General features: G+C 36.6%; 2 protein-coding genes and 2 pseudogenes across 12 annotated transcripts in view; all 4 read right to left on the bottom strand.

The window, feature by feature from the left end:
* The window catches only part of ANKS1B (ankyrin repeat and sterile alpha motif domain containing 1B), a 1201009-nt gene that overhangs the window by 1170518 nt on the left and 8076 nt on the right, over window positions 1–22415 (bottom strand). The gene's annotated exons all lie outside the window — the stretch shown is intronic.
* Window positions 5343–6664, bottom strand: LOC306661987 (synaptosomal-associated protein 23-like; annotated as a pseudogene). The gene has a single exon. The product of its transcript is annotated as a synaptosomal-associated protein 23-like (transcript).
* Window positions 6809–14068, bottom strand: LOC306661991 (mediator of RNA polymerase II transcription subunit 28-like; annotated as a pseudogene). The gene has a single exon. The product of its transcript is annotated as a mediator of RNA polymerase II transcription subunit 28-like (transcript).
* On the bottom strand, window positions 15701–16076 carry LOC306661993 (small nuclear ribonucleoprotein G-like). Its single transcript, XM_079141408.1, has one exon. The coding sequence runs from the start codon at window positions 16055–16057 to the stop codon at window positions 15830–15832; it is 228 nt and encodes a 75-aa protein (XP_078997534.1). The 5' UTR covers window positions 16058–16076; the 3' UTR covers window positions 15701–15829.

The following is a 22415-nucleotide window of genomic DNA, read 5'->3' on the forward strand; positions in this document are numbered from 1 at the left end:
CCCTGAAAGAAAATAGATGCCAACCAAGAATCTTATACCCAGCAAAACTTACTTTCAGATTTGACGATGAAATAAAATCCTTCCATGATAAACAAAAGCTAAAAGAACTTACAAAAAGAAAGCCAGCATTACAGAACATTCTCAGCAAAATATTCCACGAGAAAGAGATGAAAAACAAAGAAGCAAATCAGCAAAGGGAGGAATTATCCTAAAGGAATTGTCAAAAAAAGGAGGAACCAAGTCGTGTCCAAAAAAATAAATAAATAAAATTTAAAAAATGAACCAAATGACCAGGAATGCAAATCATATCTCAATAATAACCCTGAATGTTAATGGCCTGAACTCATCAATCAAAAGACATAGACTGGCAGATTGGATTAAAAAGAAAGATCCAACAATATGTTGCCTGCAAGAGACTCACCTCGTAGAAAAAGATACCCACAGACTAAAGGTGAAAGGATGGGGAAAAAATGTATCATGCACATGGGCTCAGCAAAAAAGCTGGGGTATCCATCCTCATTTCAGATAATGTGGACTTCAAGCCAAAGTTAGTCAGAAGGGATAAAGAAGGACATTTCATACTGCTTAAAGGAAGCATAAATCAGCAAGACATAACACTCATAAATATCTATGCCCCAAACAGTGGCTCATCCATGTATGTCAAACAAATCCTTCTCAATTTCAGAAACCTACTAGACCATAATGCAATAATACTAGGTGATTTTAACATGCCTCTCTTACCACTGGACAGATCTTCCAAACAAAAATTGAACAAAGAAACCATAGATCTCAATAACACAATCAATAATTTAGACTTAACGGACATTTATAGAATATACCATCCAACCAAGAGTGAATACACTTTCTTCTCAGCAGCACATGGATCCTTTCTCTAAAATAGACCATATATTATGCCACAAAGCTAATGTTAGCAAATACAAGAAGATAGAGACACTACCATGTATTCTATCAGATCATAATGGATTGAAGTTAGAAATAAATGAAAGAGTAAAACACAGAAACTATTCCAACATCTGGAGATTAAACAATATGCTATTATATGATGAATGGATAACAGAAGATATTAGGAAGGAAATTAAAAAATTCTTAGAGGTAAATGAGAACAAAGAAATATGATATCAAAATCTCTGGGACCCTATGAAAGCAGTACTTAGAGGAAAATTTATTTCATGAAGCACATTCAATAAAAGAAGTAAAACTCAACAAATAAACGACCTAACACTACAGCTCAAAGCCCTAGAAAAAGAAGAACAGAACAACACCACAAGTAGTAGAAGACAGGAAATAGTTAAACTCAGAACTGAAATCAACAAAATTGAAACAAAAGAAACAATCGAAAAAATTGACAAAATAAATAGTTGGTTCTTTGAAAAAATAAACAAAATTGATAAGCCTTTAGCCACACTAACAAAGAGAAGACAAGAGAAAACCCAAACCACTAAAATTTGGAATGAACAAGGAAATGTCACAACAGACACGACTGAAATACAAAACGTAATTAGAAGCTATTTTGAAAATCTATACTCCAACAAAACAGAAAACCTCGAAGACATCAACAGGTTTCTAGAGACATATGAATTCCCTATACTGAACGAGGAGGACATACACAATTTAAATAGACCAATTTCAAGTAATGAAATAGAAGAAATCATCAAAAGCCTACCAACAAAGAAAAGTCCAGGACCAGATGGGTTCTCAGGCAAGTTCTACAAAACCTTTAAAGAAGAGCTCATTCCAATACTTCTCAAAGTATTCCATAAAATAGAAGAGGAGGGAACCCTCCCAAACTCATTCTATGAAGCCAACATCACCCTGATTCCTAAACCAGACAGAGACACATCGAGGAAAGAAAATTTCAGACCAATATCCTTAATGAACATCGATGCAAAAATTCTCAACAAAATTTTAGCAAATCGCATACAAAAACATATTAAAAAGATAGTGCACCATGATCAAGCGGGTTTCATCCCAAGGATGCAAGGTTGGTTCAACATCAGGAAATCAATAAATGTAATTCACCATATCAATAGACTTAAAGTCAAGAATCACCTGATTATTTCAATAGATGCAGAGAAAGCATTTGATAAAATACAGCACCCCTTCATGCGCAAAACACTAGAAAAAATAGGGATAGTGGGAACATTCCTTAACATTGTAAAGGCCATCTATGCTAAGCCCAAGGCTAATATCATTCTTAATAGTGAAAACCTGAAAGCATTACCCCTAAAACCTGGAACATGGCAGGGATGCCCTCTATCACCACTTCTATTCAATATCATCCTTGAAACTCTAGCCAGAGCAATTAGACAAACCAAAGAAATTAAGGGGATACGAATAGGAAAAGAAGAACTCAAACTATCCCTATTTGCTGATGATATGATTATATATTTAGAGGAACCAGGAAATTCCACCAGAAAACTTTTAGAACTCATAAGTGAATTCAGTAAAGTAGCAGGATATAAGATCAATACACATAAATCTAATGCATTTTTATACATAAGTGATGAATCTTTGGAAAGAATAATTAGGAAAACTACCCCATTCACAATAGCCATCAAAAAAATAAAATACTTGGGAATCAATCTCACAAAAGAGGTGAAAGACCTCTACAATGGAAACTACAGAACACTAAAGAAAGAAATTAAAAAAACCTTAGAAGATAGAAAGATCTCCCATGTTCTTGGATAGGCAGAATTAATATTGTCAAAATGGCCATACTACCATTATACAGATTCAATGCAATTCCAATTAAAACCCCAATGACGACCTTACAGAAATAGAGCAAGCTATTATGAAATTCATCTGGAAGAATAAGAAACCCAGAATAGCTAAAGCAATCCTCAGTAAAAACAGTGAAGCAGGGGGTATCGCAATACCAGATCTTCAACTCTACTACAAAGCAATAGTAACAAAAACGGCATGGTATTGGTACCAAAATAGACAGGTAGATTAATGGTACAGAATAGAGGACACGGACACAAACCCAAATAAATACAATTTTCTCATACAAAGGTGCCAAAAATATGCAATGGAGAAAAGATAGTCTCTTCAACAAATGGTGCTGGAAGAATTGGAAATCCATATGCAACAGAATGAAACTAAACCCATATCTCTCACCCTGCATGAAACTAAACTCAAAATGGATTAAGGACCTCAGAATCAGACCAGAGACCCTGCAGATTATAGAAGAAAAAGTAGGTCCAGATCTTCAACATGTCGGCTTAGGACCAGACTTCCTCAACAGTACTCCCATAGCACAAGAAATAAAAGCAAGAATCAATAACTGGGATAGATTCAAACTAAAAAGCTTTCTCTCAGCAAAGGAAACTATCAGCAATGCAAAGAAAGAGCCTACAGAGTGGGAGAAAATCTTTGCCAATCATACTTCAGATAGAGCACTAATCTCCAGAATCTATAAAGAACTCAAAAAACTCTACACCAAGAATGCAAATAACCCAATCGACAAATGGGCGAAGGAAATGAATAGACACTTCACAGAAGAAGATCTACAAGCAATCAACAAACATATGGAAAAATGTTCAACATCTCTAGTAATAAGAGAAATGCAAATGAAAACCACCCTAAGATTCCATCTCACTCCAATCAGAATGGCGATTACCAAGAATACAAGCAACAACAGGTGTTGGCGAGGATGTGGGGAGAAAGGTACACTCATACATTGCTGGTGGGGCTGCAAATTAGTGCAGCCACTCTGGAAAGCAGTGTGGAGGTTCCTTAGAAAACTTGGAATGGAACCACCATTTGACCCAGCTATCTCACTCCTTGGCCTATACACAAAGGACTTAAAATGCACACTACAGAGATACAGCCACATCAATGTTCATAGCTGCTCAATTCACAATAGCCAGACTGTGGAACCAACCTAGATGCCCTTCAACTGATGAATGGATAAAGAAACTGGTATATATAACAATGGAATATTACTCAGCCATAAAGAATGATAAAATTATGGCATTTGCAGGTAAATGGATGAAATTGGAGAATATCATGCTAAGTGAGATAAGCCAATCTCAAAAAACCAAAGGACGAATGATCTCGCTGATAAATGGATGACGACACATAATGAGGGGTGGGAGGGGTTAGTGTTAGGGTTAGAGTTAGGGTTAGGGAGCGGGGCAAGAATGGAGGAAGGAAGGACTGTATAGAGGGAAAAGTGGGGTGGGAGGGGTGGGGAGAAGGGAAAAAATAACAGAATGAATCAAACATTACCCTATGTAAATTTATGATTACACAAATGGTATGCCTTTACGCCATGTACAAACAGAGAAACAACATGTATCCCATTTGTTTACAATAAAAAAATGCAGAGGAAAATTAAAGGATAATTAATAAGGGCATAGAGGAGAAAAAATATATAACCATGAATACTGGTGCAAAGGTTTGCCTTAGTAAGGAGAAGGGGCATTCTTACTATAGGCCAGAGATGCAAGGAAAAAGAAAGCTAATGGTACAGGAGAAAATTCTAAAAAATTCTTGCCCAAATGTTCTCAGTCTCACTTAAATAAGAAACTGCATTATCTGCTAAGAATGACTACACTAGAATAGGATTTATGGAGAGTGGAAAAGAACAGCTGCTCTGGTGAGTGTAATAGGGAGTTTACAGGAGAATTTATTTATTTATTTAAGCAATAACAGCAGCAGGAAAAGTCCACATGAAGCTAGTATGAATTTGTGAGACTCAACTATGAATAAAATAGAACTTTTATAAGCAGCAAAACTTCTGTTTTCCCCAATAGTGGCTGTAACAATAGAGTTGCTCAGTGGGTATAAAGTAGATGATATGAGATCAGGATAAAATACTCAAATATTAACAAAACCTAAATTTTTATTTTACTCAAAGGACTTCCTTTCTTTTTTTTTTTTAATAATTAAACCAAATGTAATTTTCCAAATCACTTTTAGTAAGACAGAATAAATTCTAACTTTTAATAACTGTCTAAAGCTATATAAAACTCAAAGCAACCTATTTTTTCACCTGAGATCAACATAAATTTCCTTTTTCCTATCTAAACATAATTCTTAGCATTGAGGTAAATCTGCATTCACATGATATACTTTATCAAACTTCCACAAAAAATTTAAGCCCTGCTTTTGAGAGAAACTCTCATATTACACATATATATTTACATATTTTTTCTTCAAAGACTAATGATAAATTTATGAGATTAATAGGCCTTAATGATACAATGATACTATTAATAATATGAAAATAAAAAGCCACTCATTTACAAAGTTTTCCTGAATGTGCAATATGAAATGAGATCACAGAATCCGTGTGTGTGTGTGTGTGTGTGTGTGAGAATCAGTAAGAGTTCAGAAATTGAGCTCACTTTAACTAAAATTCATTATACTTTTTGAAGCAGAGGTTGCAAAAATAGTGATGTCTGACAAAAATACTGTATCTAAAAGCTCCAAAACTTAGCCTTAACTGGCAAAAACTAAACCCAACTAGATCTTTACTGTGGCTATTCAACTTGTTTGTGGCCTGCAGGTTTTTACTGAAATGATGACTTCTCATTTCTTGTTTTTCACCCACCACAAAACCAAAGCCAAACAAAAAAAAAAAAACCTCTGCAGCTCTCTTCTTCATGGCTGTCTTTGGCAATACTTCAAAATCTTGAAAACAAAAGAAACTGCACAAATAAACACGAAGGATGAAAACACTATGTGTGATGTATGAAAACCAATCTGAGTATGAACTGAGAAAGAAAATCCTAGAGGGAAGGATGAGCAACAGCCTTCCCTCAAACAGGAATACAATATCAGGTAGGCTGTTATTCTTCTGGCCCTTCTTCCACATTATCTCCAGATTAGAAGAGTATAGAACCAAAATATCAAACTCTGAAAAGATAATGATTTAGGAGGAGGAACTGAAGAAGTGAATAAATGAGAGAGAAGTACAGCAGTAGCTTTAGCTGTCAATAAGTTTCTTTGCTCTGACATTGGCATTGTCAATACGATCTTTGTTGGTGTCAGCCTTTTCTGTGATTCGGTCTATGTGTCGATTCTGAGCTTCAATTTCATTGCCCATGTCCAAGGCCATGTTCTTTAGATTTCCTAGGATACTGCCCACTTGAGTCAGGTTCTCTTCCATCTCATCTTCTCTGACATCATTAGTTATACGTTTAATGTATCCACCACTGGCTGCTCCTGTAGTTAGTTGCTGAGGCTGACCATTTGTTACTCGGCCTGGTTGCTTAGATACTACATTGCTAGGTGAATTGTCTCCACCATCTCCCCATGTTGCCTTATAGGCCTTACCAGACTCAAAGTTCTTCGTCCTATTACATGGGCAGACACAAAGGCCACAGCACTTGTTGAGTTCTGTTAAAGTCTTCTCTGCCTCTCTCGTCTTTATTTATTTGACCCATGCCTTCTTCTATTCGGTTTAGTTGTTCCCCTTGTTCATCCAGCATAGTGATGGTCTTGATTCCTGCATCCTGAGACTCAACAGGATTCTTCTTGTACTTTCCAGAGACTCATCAGTAACCTGGTGAGCCCTTAGTTGACTCTCTTCTGATGACAGATTATCCATGATGAATCAAAATGCTATCAAACACAGAAATGTAAATATAGAGACTCAAGCAGTTCTGGCCACTCCTCTCCGGCTGTGGGGGCTCGGACACCACTAGAATTGACCAGGAGCAGCGCCCTTATCGCGCCTGCGTGCGCCGAAGCCACGCGCCTGCGCAGGACTTCCTTTCTTATTTTACTTTTCAAAATGAAATAAGAAAAAAAAAAAAAACTTGTAAAAAGAAATCCTCAATCCAAGAACTCTTTCAACATTTATTCCTTGTTAATTTCAAACTAATCAATTTCTAATTCCACCCTAATTAAGCTTTCTAACTGGCCCTCAAAGTTCTCCCCAACCTATGCTTAACTGTATCAATTTCAATCACCTTTCTCCAAACACTATTTCTCCACTACAATCTGAATTAGTTCACATTTCCATGCACAGCAGCTCACATTTACAAATACAAAGGATGCCGCTTCTTGGAATTTGTTCTATCTCAATCAACCAATGTTCACAATTTGGTCCTTATTTTGGAATTTATATGAAAATATATAACCTTTACTAAGCCTCTTATAATTCAGTTCCCTTACCCTTTCCTTTAGCCAGCAGCAGTCACTTCATTCATATACCTCTAAAGCATTAGTTGGGAAGAAATTTTGCCTAGAGGCAACACTTGGTAAAGTCTAGAAGTGTTTATTTGGCATCTAATGGGCACAGGCTTGGAATGTTGCAATCCTACAAAGGAAAGGACAGCCCCACCCTAACACCAACAAGAAATTATCTGACCAAATGTCAACAGGGCCAGTTTTAAGAAATTCCACTCAAAAGCTACTTCACTCATAGAATATGACCTATAAATAGCTCAATACTCAAGTAAAGCTTGGGCTCAAGCTCACTTTCTTCTGCTCTCTGACCTCCTGTGTTCCCAAGCTCTTTATCTGTCTTGGCCACTGAGATTTCGCCTTTCCCAGCAATGCTATAATAAAGTGATCCTCAGATCCTTAGCTCTCACCTGACATCTGACACTTGACACTATTTCTTCTGTGCAGTTCCAAAACTCACAGGCTTGTTTCTCACCATGGAAAGTGGGAAGGACTTTAATCCCTTATTTTCTGAACTTAGATCTTCACATAGTATGATCTCCAACACAAACTGACTAATCTTTATCACCTACTGCTCCCTACACCCCAGGGCAACAATATAGTTTAACACTACACAACAGAGCAGCCTTTAAAAGTCCTTTTCCTATCTAACTTTAGAGTTCTGGCATTCCATCTCTTCTTTTGGCAGTCACCTAAGGGGTTGCTGACTATCTCTACAATTCAATTCACAGGTTTAAGAGCTCTTTAGATGGTCAGTGGAGGAATGCATGAACCTGTAACCTGCAGACTTATGTTACAAAGAACATACATTAGGATTGAATTATGGATCTTTTGTACAGTCACCAAATTATTTATTAAAGCACTGTGCCAGGCATGGGGACTGGAGGATAGGAAAAAAATGGCCCCTACCCTTAAATACTTTATAACAATATATACATCAGATGTGTAAATAAACTGTTTGTAGTCAGACTGATATGCCTATTCTATAGCCAAACATTTTTTTTCAAAACAGATAAAAAAAGAAAAACCTTTCTCAGAATTGACAAAAATAACCAGTCTGAAAACAAAATATACTGGATAGATGAGTGAATAAGTGAACATGCTGATGAATCAATGAGGAACTACAGATCAAACAATTTTTTTGGAAGGGAGGGTACTAGGCAAGGTGGTACATCATATAAATGAGAGCTTCATTATTCTACTAAATCTCCTTTTCCTTTATCTTCCTTAAATGTCATTCTCACTATAAATGCTAATTGGCTTAGCATATATAACAAATTAATCTGGGTGGCAGAATAATTCTACAACACAAAGTCAGGCTGAAAATTCTTTCTTCTCAGTTTTTCAGATAGTGAAGCATCTAAACAGATCTAGCCCACCAGAGACCAGGACTGATACTGGGCTAAAATGCACCATATAGCCTCTCCAGATGTTTACAGTGTCTATCTGACTGGTCACTGTGCCTTAGCAATCACTAAACAGTTGCTATGGTTTAGGAAAGTGCCTCCTAAAGGCCGGTATGTTAAGGCTTGGTTTCCAGCAGATGGTGCTAAAGAGAGATAGTAAAGCTGCTACCAGAGTCCTTAGTCAAAGGACTAAATTTGGGAGTCCCAGGTCCCACCACTTGCCCCAGAAACCAAAGGGAAAAAGTAATGGTGAAAGGCAGGAAAGGAATTGATTCAATATAGCTACAATGGTAAGATAAGGGGAATCAAGCATCCTCAGTCCTGTGTTCTGGGGTACTGACATGAGGTTGAAGAAATGAAGCAGGGGGCAAGAGTTAGGCATAATTAAGTAGTCTTGGTCAAACTGTGGTCTAGCTGATCATTATTTCAGTACTGGTTCTGAAAGGGTCTGGTGAAGTCTTATCATTTTAGAGGACAATTCAGTTCCCATGAGATGGTTGCTCCGAGTTAGGGAGGCAGCCTCAGTTCCCACCATGGGGTAACTGTTCCCACTTAGAAAGGCAATCTCATCATGGGGTGATTTCCCTACAAGACTCACTGTTGTTAGTGGGAGATTTCTAAGTGCTGTTCCTGGGTGTCTGTCATAGGACACTATAAAAACTGGTTGACAATGTGTTGATTTATTATGTTCCTGAAAATCTTGAAAATACTTTAGGTATTCTTATAATGGTGCCCTCAACCCTGAGGAGGGAAGATTCTTTAAATAATTAACACTTCTTAAATAATTAACATGCCTACATGCAGAGTTGAGCATGAATCTGACCCAAAGTTTTAAGGCAAGAAAGAATACAGATATACAATGAAGGCAGACATGCCAACATTTTTATCCTGCTTTTAATTACCCATTAGGTATTTTCAGGCCCAAGTGAAGAGTCAATATCTTTAGCAAAATAAGCCTCTAAGTCCTTATTATAGAAGCTTTAAAAGCTGGGGTCCAATGGAACAAAGTTACGTCACTGAGGATATGCCCTTATGGGAGATTTGGGACACTAGTCCCTTCCTCTCTTTGCTTCCTGCTTGTTATATGAGGTGAGCAGCATGCTCCACCACACATTCCCCACCATATTTTGTTTCCTTGATACAGTTTCAAGAAACAGAGCCAAATGACCATAGACTAGAACCTTCAAAACTAAGTCAAAAGAAAATTTTTTCTTACTGATTATCTCAGGTAATGGTTACGGTGACAGGAAGTTGAAACAAGTTTTTTTTTTTTTTTTTAACTACTATTTATTTGATGGATAACTTCTGAATTAATATAAAGAAATGACAATAACTTGTATATACACTAATTCAAAACATTTTCACTAAGCATCAAGCAGAACAGTTTCCTACCTTTTCACCAAAAACACTAGCATGAGATGACCAGGTTACACCCTTACAAGTAAAAAATAACTTTTAAGTTTTGACCTAAACATTCCAACCAAGGGGATATGCTGGCATCAGGCTGGTCATCACAGGTCATAGGTCAACAAACCAAATATCATCCTCACAGCACACAAACAAAATGGGTAATACACACACATGCACACACACACACACACACACACACACACACACACACAGAGTAAAATGTATCATGTAAAATACATGTATATATTCAAGAGGAGTAATGCCTACTTCCCATGAGCATACAACGCAGCAAGGGGCACAGAAACAGATACCATTCACTAATCCACAAGACAATGGAAGGAATGAAAGTCCTGTTCCTTGGAATGGAGTGTCATCCAGGCCAGTCCATGAACATGAGTAGATATCGAAGCATATAGGGATCTTCAGGGTTGGAGAGGACGAAATGAACCAAGACACAGACACAGACCTACTGACTAGTCAGAAGACAGTGGAATGTTTGTACTGGTTGAAGGGATGTAATCTAAGAGAAGCATAAAACAGAGAACAGAAAACCTCTTCCAACAAAATACCTTCCCCACAGAGGAGCCACATGCTCTCTATGGAGGTGAAGTAGCTGAGGATCGCTCTGCAGGTCACCCTCCACCCCAAGACCCTAGTCCCTTGGAATCAAATTCATGAGCAAGAATCTTCCCTAATGTATACTGCCTCTTCTCCAAAAGGTAAAACAAAACATAAGCAAACAAAACAAAATTCAAAAGAAAAAAGAATCAGACCAAGCTTTGACCCCTTGTACTTCACCTGTGTGTCCCAGCTGTCATGCGAGAGACTGGGTCTGCTTTGTTACTCACACTGGTTATTACTGCAAGGCATCTAGCATATCATGCTCCTAATACAGCTCCCCTCAAAAAAGTCAACAACACACAACACATAAGCTTACCTAAACAAAAGGCAGCATCAACTTAAGGATCTACTGTGATATTACTATACTAACAGTGTATTTTAACCCTTTTTCTGATCCATTTACAAAATATCTGCATTCTGTACTGCTATGGAAGCATTACAAATATTGCATTAGATTCCTCTTCTTGAGGTCTTGAGATAGCAAATTTACATATTTTTCTCTACTACCATGAATGGGTAGTAATCATAAAAGGCCTAAAACCAAACTCCTTCTCCCCTGAATCTGGAGTATTGTAATTTTCCCCCTCAGATAATAACAAATTAACAATGGGGGGGGGGGGGAAACTATATAAAAGTCATATAAAATTTTTAAAAACAAGCAAAAAAACAAAAAAGAATCTGCGAGATCAAACTAAGTCTAAACTTTGCTACAAACAAAACAAAGCCTCACTCAGTTCACCAAGCTATAGGCATTTTATAAACTAATCAAGTAATTCAGGTCATAAAAATTGGGAAATTTTTAGGTGGAAACAAAATTAACACCAACTCATTCCCTGGCAAATAATTCTTCTAAAATGCCAAGTCCACACAGAGAGGGTTTTGGTGAAACTGTCTGCAAGAGGCTACCTTGTAGGCCAGACCACTCTCAGGTCTGCTTCAGAGGTACAGGGATATTAACAGAAGCCTGCTCCAGGTAGGCCAAGGAGCCCTGAGGGACTGGGGCTGGCTTTTTGTGCTGCACATTGCTGTCCTCCAGCACCTGCTGTCAATGCCTTAGCTTTGTCAAACACTTCTGCACCAGCGCATTTTTCCACTACAATTCATTCCTTAGTTCTGAGATGTCCTCTTTGATAACCTGCTCTGGTTTCTGGACAGACAAATGCAATCTTTCTTGTAGAAAAAAGCATTTTATCTGTCTTGCAATATCTAGAAACTTCTGGATACACCGATCAACACCAGTTTGAATTCCTTCCTGATGGGTACCATTGACATAATCCTGACTCGCAAGAGAAGCAAAGCAAGTCTCCAATGACGAGTCCAACTCTTCCACCAACATGCTGCTAGACATTCTCGGTGTGCCAGGCACTGCCTGGAGAAGAGCAGCCTGGCCAGGGAGTCCTAGAAGGGGTGGTGGTGGGCCGGAGGCTGCCCGGAGAATATATCGCCCAGCAAAGCCAACATGTTTGGGATGGTGGGCCATGGCCCACCTAAAACAAGTTTTAATGTCACTTTTGGCACAATTTTAGAGTAGCAGGCAGGGTTTCCAAGAAAAGAGATAACTATATTACATTCATTCTTCCTTTAAAAGTACAAAAATAAAAATTATCAACAAGTATAGTGGCACACACCTATAAAGCTACTTGGGAGGCTGAGACAGGACGATCACAAGTTTGACACCACCCTCAGCAACTCAGCAATTACATGTCTAAAAATAAAATAAAAGGGATTGGGATTTAGCTCAGTGGTAGAGTACCTGCCTACCATGTGTGAGGACCTGGGTGGAATGGAAGGAAAAGAGGGAGGGAGGAAGGAAGGAAATCAACTACCAACTGTGCCATACAAAGTATTCATCCGGTCAAACTGGTTTTGCCTCTTAACACCTTGTTAAACCATCATGAGAATTTATATTACAGCTGCACCAAATATCAACTGGATGCTACTTCCTTAAAATGGAATTGTACAGGTTTGAAACCAAAGATCCATCAGATACAGATGTGTGACCTCAGACAGATGTTTAACCTCTTTTAAGGCTAAAATGTATATAGAACCTGAACTAAATGAAATTGTGGTAAATATTTACTTAGAGGATTGCTGTGAGAATTAATTAGAAGATGGTATATCCATAGAATTGATAAGGAGATGATATATCATAGAGCATAGCAATATATCAGGAGTTCAATGAATACAGCTTTCCCTTTTACTCAAACCTGATACAAAGTTACCAAGTAAAATTATCTTATAATTCTTTCTTGTCTCTTTGCATAATTTTCCTTAGTTCCCTCTAGTTTATCAAATCTTCATTCTTTCATTTATTCAAAGATATTAAGAGCATGAACTTACCAGTGCCTCCCAAAAAATCTCTCCCAAACATCTCTAGAATCCATAGTGAAAAACAAAAGATATGATTTCAAATTTACTGTTACCCTGAAAACGCTTCTTGCTTTATTTTAAATTGAGTTTTACCCCCTTCATCTCTGTTAATTTTCCAGCACTGAGGAAAGAACACTGGCCTTTGAGTCAGGCAATCCTGGATTCCAAATCCAATTCTGTCACTTAGTCAAGTTATTTGTCTGGCTCAATTATTAAACTTCTCTAGGTCTCACTGTCCTTAATGAGCACAATGCCTAGCACATAATAGGTGTTCCAGCAAATTATATTAAATTGTTCTCTACAGTAAGACTTCTAACTAAAGCTGTGTTCTTCTTCGTCAACAATTAATCTCAAAGGAAACAATCCAAATCATGTGTCATTAGCACGTGCCCTGTTGCACACTTATTCTCTCATTTATTTTTTCAACAAATAATTTCCTAAATATCTTATTTTTAGGCATAAAATAATAAAATTTGTGCATTTTAAAAGATAATTAAGCCAAGGTCTCAGGCCTGAAGGAGTATGTGGCCTAGAGGGAATACAAACATGTAAACAAATAATTACAATGCAGTATTCTAAGTACTGAAAATAGAATTATGTATACAAAGCTCCAGAAAGCACCAAAGATAGAGATCAGGCAAAGATTCCCAGAAGAGATGATTATATTGACATAGAGACTATGTGGATGAAAGGGTTTCACTAAGCACACAAAGGAAAGATAGTATTCCAGGGGGAGTAACCATGGTAAACTAAGGATTCCTGCTGAGAAATACAGAAATCTGGTATGGCTGCAGGATGCTGTTTCAAAGGACTGGTGAAAAAGGAAGCCTCAAGTAATATGTCAAAGAGTTTAGACTTTACTCTTTAGGTAATGAAGAGGTACTGATACATTTCTAAGTCAAAGAGTAACCATTTTAGAACTATTCCTATTGTAGCAAGGTAGGAACTGGATTGGAAGGGCTAATATTGGAATCAGAGATAGCGAATGGACACAAGTAAGCTGAGAGAGAAAGGTCAAGCATGTCTCTAGGGTTTCTAGCTTAAATAAGTAGTACACTGTAGTTTCCTAACACAAAGGAGTCATATGGGGAGCAGAGCAGAACTAGGGGAAGATGTTCAATAGCACATTGGAAGTATTATGTGTAGAGTACAGGAAGAGGAATGAACTGGCGATATAAGTTTAGGGTAGATTTTTGAAAGTAATAATTTTTAAAACCAAGAAACATGATTTTTAAGAGAAATGTAATTCATCTAGACCTCTCTCCCAACTTCAGATTAAAAGATTACAAGTGAAGGACCTTAAATTATTACCTATTGCACATATATTAAATTTTAACATAAAAATGGAAAGATATCAACATAGTTAATGAAAGCAATAAAATACCAAAACTAAGTATTTCATATTTATTTGACTTTTCTTAAGCAGCCTACTGGCTAATAAGAACATTATTTTCTTACCTATAAAATTAATATTTACCCAAAATAATGGTGTTCATGGCAAAAAAAATATAGTCTGCTTCATCTTCTAAATAGTATATTTTATTTCCTGAGTAAACATTAAGCCATACTTGCACTGAACAGAATCTGAATTTACTGAAGGAGTTAAGAAATTTCTAAAATCCCCAAAGCAATATACCTCACCCAGAAAATCTAGTAAAGAGCTTATTATGAAGGACTAAAAGTCAATGTCATACCAAAATTTTAAATAACATCATGCATCCCTCTATTTAATAAATTATTTCAAAATCAGGTCACAATTGACAGACACACTATCTTGGGCAGACGGGAGAGAGTAGATAAGCAGGCAAAATTTCCTTTTCTCTACTGAAGCATGTCCACCAACTGTCATATCTGGAAAACAGCCAAAATGAGCACTTTATTTGCAAAAAGAATAGGAGACTTGAAATACGAGCAAAATATGTGGTGTATAAATGTGAATTGTAGAGAATTCTTTTAAAGATTCACACTTAGAGATGTTTAGAAATAATGGTGCAAAGACATTAAAAGCATAAATTCACCCATGTAACAAGCTCTAAAAATCAAAGGTAGAAATCCTTGATTCCCTATGGACAAGATTTGCCCTTTTCTTCTAAGCTATAACCACCTATTCAGGGTAAGGTTCCCTCACACACTTCCAAGACAGATAATCCAGCCTCTTAAGAGCATTTAACTGAACTAGCCACAAAAATTACCTTGAGAAAACTATGGCCAGCCATGAATCTTTCTCTTAACCTCCCTTTCTTTCTCTTTCCTAACTCCTCTGTTTCCTTTTTAGTCAAAGAGCATGTTCTAGTTTCCTTTCCACAGGTTTACCAGCAAAAGCTGACACTGCTGCGCTGCCAAGGAAAAAAGAGCTGAACTATTAAGGAAAAATATCAGACAGAAAAAAAGGCAGGAAACCTAAATATATTAACTAAAAGGAAAACCTTAGACTATCTTGGATATGCATAAACTTGTAAGTCTAGATTCATTTTTCTCAATTCAGGTTGAGACCCACACTTGACTAAAGTTCTACAAGGGTTTTCATCCATTTAAAATAAAGAAACATTACAAAATAACAATAGTAGGGTCTAGATAATATTCACAGCATATAACTAAGAAAACAGAAGAGTTAGGTATTTATTGTGAGTGATTTTACTACTGGAAACTCCCTGACTTAACACATTGTTCCTAACACCACTATCACCTTGGATAATATACCCATAGTCACACAGCATTTTGGTTTTGTTTGTTTGTTTTTTGTTATTAAAAAGTTTATTTAACAAAAAGTTTAATATGAAAATGTACATGACCCAATTTTTATGTCATAGTTAAATAGGCCCTCTGGAAACGGGACACGGATTTCTGTGCTGAATAGTCATTATTTATACTTGTTCCAAGGCTTCTAACATGATGATACTATTTCCTCGTATTACCACCATTCCAATATTGTTCTGTTGCCCACTAGTTGCCATCTCCACACATTCATCTATCACAAGAGTCATAAAGGGGTCAAATCCCCGCAATATTCCTTGGACATATCTGCCACCATTTAATTTCAATGACTTCTTGTCCATAAATTTTGTCAGCTCGCTAGGGTGAGCTTTGCTCATGCTGTTTACTCCGCAGGCTCAGAGATGCTTTGAAATGGAATTGGCAGCCTCCTCCACGCTACCATGGTAGAATCGGCGTCTTACGTCTGACAGTATTTTGGTTTTTTAAAGATATAAGGGAAGGCCAGGCACAGTGGCGCACACCTGTAATCTCTGGCTCAGGAGCCTGAAGCAGGAGGATCTCGAGCTCAAAGCCAGCCTCAACAAAAGCAAGGCGCTAAGCGACTCCAAGAGACAGTCTCCAAATAATATACAAAACAGGGCTGGGGATGTAGCTCAGTGGCCAAATGCCCCTGAGCTCAATACCTAGTACCTACCGTCCCCAACTGCCACTAAAAAAAAAAGGGGGAAGATAACAGAGGAAGTGGGAAATTTCTGAATGAAGAATAATTTCTGAATTGGGTGTATTCTCTCAACAAATTTACAAAATAGTTGTAATAAACATTTCTTCTCACATGTCCCTTTTCTGAGATTTTGTACTCTTCTTTCCCCTATCCATGAGACTGAGTTCAGAGACCCAGCAGCCTCAAGTTTACACTTAAAGACCCTGTCCCAAGGATTTTTGTTGCTTTAATTCCCAGTCTTTCCAACAGCCTGGCAGTTCAGTTTTGTTTTTTGTTTGTTTTGTTTTTTTTAATTCTACAAGAAACTTCTACAGTCTTATAAATTCACATTTTCCTTTAAAGAACAAGCAATCAATTCTTCCAAAGAAGGTTATATTAAACATGGATCCTTCCTATCACAGAAGTGGTGATAACATGGATTAGACTGCTGGGCAAATAAGTATCTGTCAATCCCCAGAACCAAGAGTTCTGGAGAGATTTTGAAGGGTAACAGGGAACAGATAGTGTAAGCATTCTGCAAGGACCCTTGTTCTGCTAATGAAATGTCACAAACTATGACATTTAAGAACTATTCCTATGGAATCCCAAGGACAACATAAAAATAGACAAATACTATGGAATACTATGAAAATGATATGATATTGATATTGATATTGACAAGAAAACAAGAGGGCTGGGGTTGTGGCTCAGTGGTAGGGCACTTACCTAGCATGCATGAGGCCCTGGGTTTGATCCTTAGCACCACATAAAAATAAAGGTATCGTGTCCACCTACAACTAAAAAATATATATAAAAAAACAAGGGTCTGAGAACAGGTGGTTGTGATGCAGTCAAATCAATTTACTGATTTTAGTAGTTGTATTGTAGTTATTTAGAAAACGTCTTTATTTATAGGAAATATAACTGAAGTACTCCGAAGTGACCAGGTAGGCAACTTACTCTCAAATGGTTCACAGAGGGGTGAGTTCTTTGTACTGTACTTCCAGTTTTTCCATTATATGTGAATATTTCAAAATAAAAACTGTTAAATTGTAATAGAAAAAGATCTGGGAGTATATAGCCCTACCTCCAACTATTAAGAAATTACTTAAACTTGATTTGCAGTCCAAGTTAGATCATACACCGATGTATAGCAGTAGATGGGAGGCAAATGTTGACATTGGACTGATAAAAAAAAAAAAGTCAAATTTGTGAACTTTTGTGCCCTAGCAAAATTAACTATTTCTACATAGTTATTTTATGTATGTAACTTTTATAAGTGTTTTATAAGCCTACAAATGAGTGTTTTCTATCCTTCAAAGCACCATCACCATGCTGAATATATAGTACACACCCTCAAAATATCTGTCAATTCATGATTTTAAAAGAAAGAAAATATTCAGGATAGGCTTATTAGGAATCCATTAATCTAACGGATGATAGCACAGCACAACTTCAGTGGAATATGATCTCCTCTTCAAATTAAGAAAGCAGAAAAATCAAATGCTAAATCTTTGGTCACCAGTACCACTCCTAAAAGTAAGTAGAAAAAAGCAATCACCTACCTCTGGAATCAGAAGGCTAGCCAAATAATATCACGCCCAATAGCCTGTACTCCTGCCTGTAGTCACTCCACTTAAGGTTTAGGTTAAAACAATGTACCTAAAGAAGTACAATGCGAATGTCCCAGAGTTGCCCATTCAAATAAATATACTCATGAAATCTATAATTAGTACTTATTATATCATTTCTGGGCCTTTTGGCTAAGCTCAAGTATAATATGATTAGGATTTATAATTATGCATACATATTGACTGTTCTTTGCATGTAATGTCTAAATAATAACAATAAGTATTTTTATTCCCTCCTATCTGACAGGCATCATACTATTTCATTACAAATTACAGTAGTCCACCCTTATCCATGGGGGACATGTTCCAAGACCCCCAGCAGATGCCCGAAACCTCAGTGACACATATACTATTTTTTTTTTCTGTATACATACATGTCTATGATAAAGTTTAATTTATAAATTAGGTAAAATAAGATTAACAACAGTAACAAAATAAAACAGCAATAATACACTGTAATATATTTACTTAAAACTTAAGCCTTGTTTACTTATATAATATTCCACTTAATATTTTCAGAACATGGTTGACCATGAGTATGTGAAACCAAGCTTGGGGGGACTACTGTATTTTTAATTTTTACCATTCTACTTAGATATTATCCTTATCTTATCAATAAGGGACTGAAGCTCACAGAAGTTAAATAATTTGCCTAGAGCTAAATGTCCACTGAGGCAGAGTTTGCATTCAAACGTAAGACCCAGACTTTACCATTCCATTCTGCTATTCCTTTCACTTATGTCATTTACTGTTCTAAAAAATGGAGATATAAGACAGGATTAAATAAAATGCAATACAGAAATTTTTTCGTTGGTACAAAGTAAAACTAAATGGAGTTCTGGGTTTAAAGAAGCTAAAGAAGTCGGGCACAGCGGCACGCATCTATAATCTCAGAGGCTCAGAAGGCTGAGGCAGGAGGATCTCAAGTTCAAAGCCAGCCCCAACAAATGCAAGGCACTAAGCAACTCAGTGAGACTCTAACTAAATACAAAATAGGGCTGGGGATGTGGCTCAGTGGTTGAGTGCCCCTGAGTTCAATTTCTGGTACCCAAAAAAGAAGAAGCAGAAGAAAAAGCCTAAGAATACCTCAGAACTGAGAGAGAGAAAAGTATAGCAAAGGGACAGGGGGCCTGGTCCCCCTGTCTAACACTAGAGTGAACAAAGCCCATGAGTTAATAATGAGCTTAAAAATTAGTTAACTATGAGTTCAGATTTATTCGCTTGAAAGAGGTGGATCATAAAATGAAAACTAGTCAACACTGTATTTTCATTCATGTAAGAAAGAAGAGATGAGAAATAAACCCACAAACTTGGGATGAACCTGTCTCTGAAGACAACAGAAGTCAGACAACATCAAGCACCCAAGAAATTTTTGGTAAAATAATTCCACTGTTTTAAAGTGAAAATGACTCACGATCAAATATTTTGAAACATCTTTACCTAACTTATTTTTAAACTCAATTCATTTTACTGTTAATGTGCTATCAGGAACAAATGTAAAGCACAATATTGCCCTTACCATGAAATTATATAAGTATAAACAAAATTGAGAACTAGGTTGGAACTGAAGTATGTTACTATAAAATTTTGTAGAAGTTAATCATATATTGGAAATATATTGGTATTTTCATACCTTAATCCAGAGCATACACTGATCCTTGTGTAACCAGGCAGTAAAATATCACTTTAGAAAGATGTCTGGGATCAGAAATACCTAATTTTGAATCTCAAATATGTTATTTACTAGCTCCATAACTTTGGGCAAGTTACTGAATTTTTCTGATCTTTAACCCCATTTAAAAATGGTTTTAGTAATAAAGACTCGGTAGAATTATTGTGAAGATTGGATATAAAGAAGTTAGCCTATCTGGGACACACACCAGCAAATACTCCAAATCATATTCTACATATCCATACACTATTATTGCATATATTGATCCTTCTGCCTAAAATATTCTTCTCTCAACCTGCCATCCTAGGAAACTCCTACTCATCCTAAAAGTTCAGGATGTCAACCAGATCTCCAAAGTTTCCCATGAGTACTCCTACCAGGTAGAATTAAAGGTGCCCTAGTGCTCCTGTAGCACTGTTTGATACTTCTGCTGCAGCATATCTTACATTGTATTTTAACTCTTTGTTTATATAACTGTCCCACTATTCCTCTAAATCTCGGGATTGGTAGAGATAATCTCATTCAATTTTAGAACCCACAGAGCACTCAATAAATACTTACTGAAATAATAAGAGAGCATTATTTGTCATTGTTCTTACCTGTCCGTTTTCTATAAAATTCTGATGGATTTATTGATTAGTTGGATGTATTTGGTTGGCGGATAAGTTTCATCTAAGTACACCCTAATATGCTGCAGAAAACACACACACACACACACACACACACACAGCAGGAGGAGGCAGACTTCTAAGAAATAATCACTGTAAATCTACTTTTTTCCCCCTCAATGATGTCTTCACAGTCACAGTTTCTATCAGTCTCCAGAATGGCAGACCACTCTGAGGAATAACCAAAGCAAATCAACAGAAAACAACTGTTCTAGGCTACCCACTACTGGAGCTTACCGAGCCAAAGAACATCCCTGCATAATTCCCACTGCTCGTCCAAATACACTCCCACTCACTCCAGTGTCTCCACACTAGCAGTAAAAATCTACACAAAGCAAAGATAATTCTGTAAGTAAATATACTAGTTTTTTAGTATATTCAAAACACTAAATACTATATTTAGCATATCAGTATGCTACATAAGCCATTTCAAATGCAGATTAGTAACTAGAGGTACCAAACAAGAACCTGAAGTGGCTAAGAATAATTTAGGCAGAAAGAAAACTGAAATTATGCCTCGCAAGCACAAGGCCCTGGGTTCAAATCCCCAGCACCGGAAGAAAAAAAAAAAAAAAAAGAAAACTGAAATTAATGCAGGAATACTAATTGGGACCCAAGGGTTAGAACCTCATATGCCTTCACTGTACAGTAAAACATAAATTTATGGCTGGGTATGGCAATGCACACATGTAATACCAGTGACTCAGGAGGCTGAAGCAACAGCATTGCAAGTTCAAGGCCAGCCTCAGCAACAAAGCAAGACCCTGTCTCATGATAAAAAATAAAAAGAACTAAGGATGTAGCTCAGTGGTAAAGTATCCTTGGGTTCAATTCCAGAACCAAAAAGTTTAAAAGTTTGTTTATAACCTAGATACTAAAGTCAACTTGCAACATGAATTTTTTTAATAAAAAGAAATAGATTTAAAATAATTTGAATTTCAAACATTATGATGAAAGCTGTTACATAATTCTATTTCACAGCTTGTCACCTGTGATTACATAACAAATATATAAATCTAAGGAATAACTTCTGGAAATAACAAAATGCCATATGTCATGATCTAAGATGAGTATATATAAATCTGATAAGAAGTTATAGTGACTAAAGGAGTAGAAAAAAAAAAGCCTCTTAATTATCAGGGCTATGTTCCCTATCAAATTTCTTTCCTCTTCAGCCTTATAAAAGGAAGGATAAATGATCACTTTGATCCCGCTCCCTCTTGTAAACCAGATAAAAGTCACTCCATTAGAATTCTCTACCATAGAGCTTCATAGGTTACTATTTTTGGCATAAGATTTCGTTACTTTTTAAGTTAAAATAATAAAATAACATCTTCCTAAAAGCTTTACCAGTCATACTTCAGTATTGATCAACTGGCATCTCCCATAAGTAGTTTTTGAAATAAAGATAGGAAAGAGACAGGCCTGGTTTCATCAGGTGAGAGAAAAATTAATATTGAGGTACACAGGAAACTAGAGATGTTGAAAGCTAACTTTGTAGACCCCTCAACTTTGAAGGTCCAATATTTGTTTTTCACTACACAATCCCTTTCAGCTCTACTCTTGCCAAATTTTCTTCCCTTTAGAAAAGAGAGCTGTCTCCAAAACTCAGCCAGGGTGAACATGTAGTAATTAGAAAAAACTTTTTTTCTAGAAAAAGAGAGTCGGGTGGAAAGGTTAAAGGAAATGAAATATGGGAACTAAAACATCAAGGAAATAGCAGGAAATGAGGTTGATTGTCTAGGCCCACAACCATCAGTCAAGACTCTTTGATCAAAATATGGGAACCAATCTAAGAAGACTATTTCAACTCACTTAATTAGAAGAAATTAACTATGTTAAATAAAGCTACTTTGACAACACAACAAAATCCAGATAACTCTATAGCACAAGTGAATCAAAGTTCCATATTAAAGTTAGATCTATTAAGACATGCCATTTAATAAGCAAGCACTATCAATAAGGAACAGACTCAGAGGTTAACACTGTGGATACTGTAGAAGAAATTGAAGAAATAGAAATTTATCCTTTGACCACACTTTTTTTTAAATTTGTTCTAATTAG

This window comes from Sciurus vulgaris (assembly GCF_902686455.1).
Source record: "Sciurus vulgaris genome assembly, chromosome: 5".
Lineage (NCBI taxonomy): Eukaryota > Metazoa > Chordata > Mammalia > Rodentia > Sciuridae > Sciurus > Sciurus vulgaris.